The 7,737-nt window shown below is 38.1% G+C and overlaps 1 protein-coding gene across 1 annotated transcript in view; it reads left to right on the forward strand.

Annotated features, from left to right (window-relative positions):
* Positions 1 to 5,181, forward strand: part of ESR2 (estrogen receptor 2) — a 242,199-nt gene extending 237,018 nt beyond the window's left edge. Inside the window, exons 7-8 of the mRNA XM_053704477.1 lie at positions 1,210 to 1,390; positions 4,998 to 5,181. Of these exons, the coding sequence (XP_053560452.1) occupies positions 1,210 to 1,390; positions 4,998 to 5,181 (365 nt within the window). The remainder of the gene's footprint in view (positions 1 to 1,209; positions 1,391 to 4,997) is intronic.
* Positions 5,182 to 7,737: the final 2,556 nt, after the last annotated feature.

Here is a 7,737-nt window from a genome sequence, read left to right on the forward strand (position 1 = left end):
ATTTTTAGGTGCCAACACTGTTTTGGGTTTTTAAAGTGAATGTAAATTTATGAGTTCCTGAAGCCTGCAAAGCATTTAAAAAGTGAACATAAATGTAGTCGCTAATAATTTTTTAAGATCAAAACTATGGTTTATCCAATATATAAGATTACAAATTTCTACCATTTATGATCCGACTCCTCTGTGTGACGTCTAGAGCGGTCCCACCCTCTATATATATAGCTTTGAAGCACGCTCCTGATAACCAGTTGATCTGTGCATGTGCTAATCTGCGTGAAATACTTTGATTTCAATGTGAGCCCTATTGAGCATGCGCGTCTTGTAAACGCACATCTAGAATCGTTCGTAAGAATTTACTTTAGAGCATGCACAGAGTAAAGGCGTGACGTTTCCTGAAAGGGGCTGAACAATGATTAGTGCATGAAAAAATCGTCAACTGTCAATCAGGAAAGCAGTATGGCGGGTGGCGAAACAGCGGTAAACGAGGGAGCAAAAAAAGGTAGAATTTAAGGATAATACAAAAAAAATAAAAAAAATAATGAATGAACGTTTACCTAATTTTGTAAATCCTATGCTATGGCATGACCAAATGCGGTTAAGTTTACATTCACTTTAAGTATCTGAAGTTATAAATCAGTTGTACTACACCCTCTTGTAGAATAGGTAAGTGCATTTCTCTGTGTGTCACTGATGTTTCCAAAAGGCAGAACAATATAGCAGTATGTGGAAGCTATTGACGCACCATGAGATAAGATACTAATGACCAGTGAGCGACCCAGCAGTGAAACAGTTAATTAGAGCAATTGGCAAACACTACACAATGTAGACTGCAAGGTGTGGTTCCCTTAACTGTTTCACTACAGGACCCTTCACAAAACTGGCCTAAGAGGGAACACTGGCAGTGACATAACATCAGTGCCAAACACAAAACAGCACTGTGGCAGCGAATGTAAATGATAGTTTTACAAACTTCATAATCAAAAATCTTCTCTTTTCCAACTAAGAGAAAGTTTCAGAATGTATTACAGTGCTTTTTTTTTTACCTGCGCTTTTAATGTGAGATTTGTTCCAATCATCCAGGAGTCAGTTGTACAATCACTTCCTGTTCGTTTCCTTTAATAGATTTTACTCCCCCTTTTTCATATAATAAAACTATCTCTGTCCATACTGTACATTAACCTTCATTTCTTTATTTCCCATTGTCTCTAGGCATTTTTCCTTTCTCCAGTTCAGAAGAGGAATCAGATAGTATCCGTAAGCTGCACCATCTGTTAAATACGGTGACTGATGCGCTAGTTTGGGTCATTGCCAAAAGTGGGATTCCTTTCCGGCAACAGTCAGCGCGTTTGGCGAATCTGCTGATGCTTTTGTCCCATGTCCGGCATGCCAGGTATGAGAATTGATCATATGATACCAGTGAGCTGTGTGATTGGTTCATAAGAACATGCTGTGGCTATAAATGTTTAAATCTCAGAACTACTTGACTTTATTTCAAAGCTATTATTATTATCAGGTATTTGTAGAGCACCAACAGATTCCACAGCGCTGTAAACATAGACGGTGTACAGTATAGCTTTTGTAGGGGTCAAGTGGGTAGAGGGCCCTGCCGAGAGTTTCACTGTTGTAGTCAGCTCTTATGAAGTGATCTGTAAACAGCTGGGCCCATAGGCTTACATTCTAAGGGGTTCAAGGGGAAAGCAATGGAGTTAGGAAAGGTTAGTGTTGGTTGTATGCATCCCTGAATAGTAGAGTTTTTAGGGAGTGCTTGAAGCTGTTAAAACTAGGGGAGAGTCTTATGGAGCGAGGCAGGGAATTCCACAAGATTGGGGGCCAGTCTGGAGAAGTCCTGAGCTGATCGAAGGGGACGGGAGGGAGAGTATCTAGAGACAAGTTCTGAGATGTAGGGGGGAGCAGTGCAGTTGAGAGCTTTATATGTCAGGGTGAGGATTTTATTTTTAATCCTAGAGGCAAGAGGAAGCCAGTGAAGGGATTGGCAGAGAGGTGCAGCAGATGAAGAGCGACGAGTAAGGAAGATGAGCCTGGCAGAGGCATTCATAATGGATTGTAAAGGAGCTATGCGGCAGCTAGGTAGACCAGAGAGGACGGAGTTGCAGTAGTCGAGGTGGGAAAGGATGAGAGAGTGAATTAAAATCATGGTTGTATCTTGTGTAAGAAAATGTCTAATTTTAGCAATGTTTTTAAGGTGGAAGCGGCAGGCTTTAGCCAAGGACTGAATGTGAGGAGTGAAGGAATAATCGAAGTAAAAAATCGGAGTCAAGTGTGACCCCAAGACATCGGGCATGCGGGGTAGGGGTAATGATGGAATTATCAATAGTTATAGAAATTTTGGGGGGTGGAGACATTGGAAGAAGGGGAAAAATAAGGAGTTCAGTTTTGGAGAGATTTAGCTTAAGGTAGTGAGAGGACATCCAAGATGAGATGTGAGAATGTGAGAAAGACAGTTAGTGACACGGGTTAGTAAGGAAGGAGGTAGGTCTGGGTGTCATCGGCATACAAATGGTATTGAAACCCATGGGACTTTATTAAGGAACCTAGTGATGACATGTAGATTGAAAAGAGAAGGGGACCAAGGACAGAGCCTTGAGGTACCCCAACAGAAAGTGGTAACGGGGCAGAGGATGCTCCAGAGAAGGCTACACTAAATGTATGGTTAGTCAGGTAGGAATAGAACCACGAGAGAGCTGTGTCACAGATGCCGAAGGATTGGAGGGTTTGGAGCAGAAGAGGGTGGTCAACAGTGTCAAAGGCTGCAGACAGGTCAAGGAGCATAAGCAGAGAGAAGTGGCCTTTGGATTTTGCTGTAAGTAGGTCATTGGTAACCTTGACAATTGCTGTCTCTGTAGAGTGATGGGAACGAAATCCAGATTGCAGTGGGTCAAGAAGAGAGTTTAGTGTAAGGAAATGGGATAGACATGCATAAACTAGCTTTTCGAGGAGCTTTGAGGCAAGAGGGAGTAGGGAAATAGGGCGGTAGTTGGAAGGGGAGGTTAGATCGAGGGAAGGTTTTTTGAGGATAGGTGTGACCACCAGCTGAACCTTTTTGGGCTTGCATTGTATTTCCTCACTGGTGGAACCTTATTTTATTAAACGTTACTTTAACTGGTCCAGTCTACACATAAGAATAATGGGATAATTTAAGGATCCTGCTTGGTGGATTTTTGCTACTGCCCAAATCAGATTTCTTTTGGGATACGAAGATGATATCCTTAATCCTTTGGAACTGTGTTAGTTTTTAGTTTTCTTTAAAGAGACATTAATGTCAAAACTAAACTTCCATGATTCAGATAGATCATGCAATTTTAAGAATGAATTTACTTCCATTAGTATACCTAGGTAGGACCAGAAGTGTGCTCAAAATGAACACTCTGTACATAACATTGGGACCAATGATCAAAAGTTTGCCACCAAAAACATGAAAAACCAGGTTTAGCCTCGCAGGGACAGTGTTGGCGCAATTATCAAAGAAAATAGGCATATATATATATATATATATACCCAATATATACAAACACACACATATGCACAGTATATATATATATAAATATACATATATATATATATATATATATATATATACACACACACATATGCATAGTATATATATATACACACATATGCACAGTATATACAAACACACACATATGCACAGTATATACAAACACATATGCACAGTATATACACACACATATGCACAGTGTATATACACACATATGCACAATATATACAAACACACACATATGCACAGTATATACAAACACACACATATGCACAATATAAACAAACACACACATATGCACAGTATGTACAAACACACACATATGCACAATATATACAAACACACACATATGCACAGTATATACAAACACACACATATGCACAGTATATACACACACATATGCACAGTATATACAAACACACATATATGCACAATACATACAAACACACACATATGCACAGTATATACAAACACATATGCACAGTATATACAAACACACACATATGCACAATATATACAAACACACAAATATGCACAGTATATACAAACACACACATATGCAAACTATATACACACACACACATATGCACAATATATACAAACACACACATATACACAGTATATACAAACACACACATATGCACAGTATATACACACACATATGCACAGTATGTACAAACACACACATATGCCCAATATATACAAACACACACATATGCCCAATATATACAAACACACACATATGCCCAACATATACAAACACACACATATGCACAGTATATACAAACACACACATATGCATAGTAAATAAACACACATGTATGCATAGTATATACACACATATACATATCAAATACACACACACGTATGAATATTATACAAACACACACACACATATGTACAGTATATAGACACATACATATGCATAGCAAATAAACACACATGTATGCATAGTATATACACACATATACATATCAAATACACACACACGTATGAATATTATACAAACACACACACACACATATGTACAGTATATACACACATACATATGCATAGTAAATAAACACACATGTATGCATAGTATATACACACATATACATATCAAATACATTTAAAACTCTTCACTGCTAACAAATGACTTGAAAACTCTGGTAACTGTATGTTGTTGTAAATCCCTTAATTGTGCCCAATTAGTCTAGCTGTAAATGAGTTTGTCCACTGCTCTAAGCAATCACTGTAATATGTAGCTGGTTCAGAAACCTGCAGTATTTTACAGAATTTGTTTTTTATCCTCTCTCTTTTTACAGCAAAGGCAAGTAAAGTAAATAATGAATCTATATTGTAATATTGTTCCATTTTCATCTAGTAAATTATTTATTTATGGTAAATTTACTTTTGAGTATAATGTCCCTTTAATAACAGTTTTTACTAATGATTGACTAAAAAGCTTCTTTCAATAATGATTTCTTCTTGATTACAGCAACAAAGGCATGGAGCACTTGCTCAGTATGAAATGTAAAAACGTAGTGCCCGTATATGATTTACTGCTAGAGATGTTAAATGCTCATACTCTGCGAGACCAAAGGAAATCCTCTGTCACAACTCTAGGATACAGTTCCAAAGCTCAGAGTGAGGGGCGAGACATGGGCCCGCCCGCCACGTGAAGACAACACACATCAGATGGGCATCCAGTCAGGCCAGAATCGCAGTCAGAATGTTAGAACAAAGGAACATTTGTAGATTTAATTGTGCCAAGAGAATTTATCTGTGCAATCTGCACCAATGCAACACTACTACACTTGTAACATGCTGATCAGCACTGGTTTGCCATTAACACTCCGTAACACAAAACCGTAATGCCGTACTGCAAGGGTGTATGTTTTTATAACATGGGGGAAATATGGATTTTCCTTTTGAATGGACCTTTTGTTTGTCATTTTTAATGGAGAAGAAATTAAAGTCTTTTCCTACATATCTCAGGTGAGCTTGCACCGTGTACACGCACTGTGGGTATATACTGGACTGTTGTGATAAACCTTCAGATAACATACTGTACACTGTATTTTATATTCCTGCCAAAGGATGGAATGGCTTATAAAGGTGTATGATAGGGTTCTTCATAAGGTGCAGGGATGCGGTATTAAAGGGACATTAAGCACTAAATAAACGCTAGATAGGATGAAGCATTCAAAGAAAATATTATTCTGAGAATTTTTAAAGTGTAATTAGTTGTTTAAATATTGACAAAATAAGTGTAAAGTTTTAGTGTCTATAAAACAGTGGGAGCTGCCATGTTGTAACTTAGGTTACCTTCTCTGATGAGGCCAATTAGATACAGTTATAATAAATAGGTCACTAGAGTGTGCAGCCAATGGCTATGTGTTATATAAGAGTGATCTGCACTTCCACTGACTTCTAGCAGGATCTGAAAAGCACATGATTGACAGAATGACATTACAGGGGACAAAATAAATAATTAAAGTATAGCTTTATTATTTTATATTAGCATCTCAAAGTGTTTAATGTCCTTTTAATGAATATAAAAACTTGTAAATAAAATGAGTCTGTGCTTCGGACACTTCCTAATTTCACATTTTCTTCATACACAGCTTTTTGTTTGTCCCTTTGGTCAACTGTTGTCTTATTTCAAATCCAATAATTATATACCTGGTGTAAGATACATATGGTTTTATACTGTCACAGTAATGAGCAGCCAACTAGTTGTCATCATACACTAAACTGAACAAAGCTAAAATAAACAAATATTGCATTAAGGTAAGGTAAGTGATTATAATGTCTGCCATGCAATGAATATATTGTTTGAGTCAATATATTGTGAAAGCAAACACATTTGTTAAATGAAAGATGGTAATTTTTTAATTAAATAATTGATACTTTGAGATTGGCCAGCGCAAAAAGAAATCTTGAGTTTTGTCCCATACATCCATTCAAGCGCTACGCTTGTAGGTTTTTGTGACTTGAAAAGATGAACTTCTTCTAGTGAGAGCACCTGTGTGTCTGCTCATTTGTTACTGCTTTATTTTTCTTAAATTCTTTTAAAAAAATCTGTTATTAAATTTACTTTTATAAGGTGGTGGCAAAGATACCCAACATTTGAAGAGCTTTTAATCCCTCTCACCTCTTTGGTATCCCAGTCTTATCTTTGCCTCTACAGGAGGAAGGTGAAGAATAGAGGTTCTCCAGTTTCTTTGTTGAAAAGGTTCTTAAACCTACTTGAGACCCATTTTCCCTTCACAGAACCAGGAATAGAAGAGATGGAAGTAGGGAGTACTGGGTACTGACAGAAAAACACCCTTTGGGAGCTATTCACAAGCCTGCCACAGGTTTTGTGGGGACTTGTCCCGTATCCTCCTCCTGTTGGGTCAGCCTGTTACAGGTGTTGTAAGGACTTGTCCTTTAGCCTCCTCCTGTTAAGTCAGCCTGTTACAGGTGTCATGGGGACTTGTCCCTTAGCCTCCACCTGAGAGGTCTGGACAAAAAGTAAATATATGTACCGGTGCTGATATCTAAAATCTGAAATAACAAAAATAGAAAAGAGAGAAGAAAAAGATCTCCCAACAGCAATCTTGTCACATATAAGACCTGTTATAATAACTTAAGGAATAGTATCCTCTATTAAAATGAACATAATACACTGTCAATTGAAAAAGATAATTCACAGAATGTCATCCGTTATATTCTGTACATGAATATACATCAGAAGGTATACAATATACGATAAACAGCTACTAAGCATAGTATCACCTAAGCACAAGTTCAATAAGAGGGCTACTTAGCTCTGGATGTAGTCGTGCCCAGCCAGCAACAGAGTCGCTCCGGCCAAACCAAGCTGGGGAGGTGTTGGGTAGGCCCAGTCCCAATCCTCCTTTACATATTAGTCCTCCTTAGCTTGCTAATGAAGAATCCTCATCGGTAGTTATAAACGGAAAATCCTTCCCTTTTAAGCTGTTCCACAATCTAAGATTGTGGTATTGCAGTATTCATTTTTCTGTTAGACAGCCCTAGGAGAGTGACCATTATATCAAATGCAGTCGGCAGTTAAGGAATCTTAACCATGGAGAAGTCGGATTACACAGCCGACGCCTGTTCCCACAACGGGCTGGTAAATAGTAGCAAACAGCTGATAGGCTAAGAACGAAGGTGTGTGTCACTAGCCTTGCAGGTTATTGTAGTGTGCCAAATCTCATGCCCAGACAGAA

This window comes from Bombina bombina, chromosome 1 (genome assembly GCF_027579735.1).
Source record: "Bombina bombina isolate aBomBom1 chromosome 1, aBomBom1.pri, whole genome shotgun sequence".
NCBI classification, from domain to species: Eukaryota; Metazoa; Chordata; class Amphibia; order Anura; family Bombinatoridae; genus Bombina; species Bombina bombina.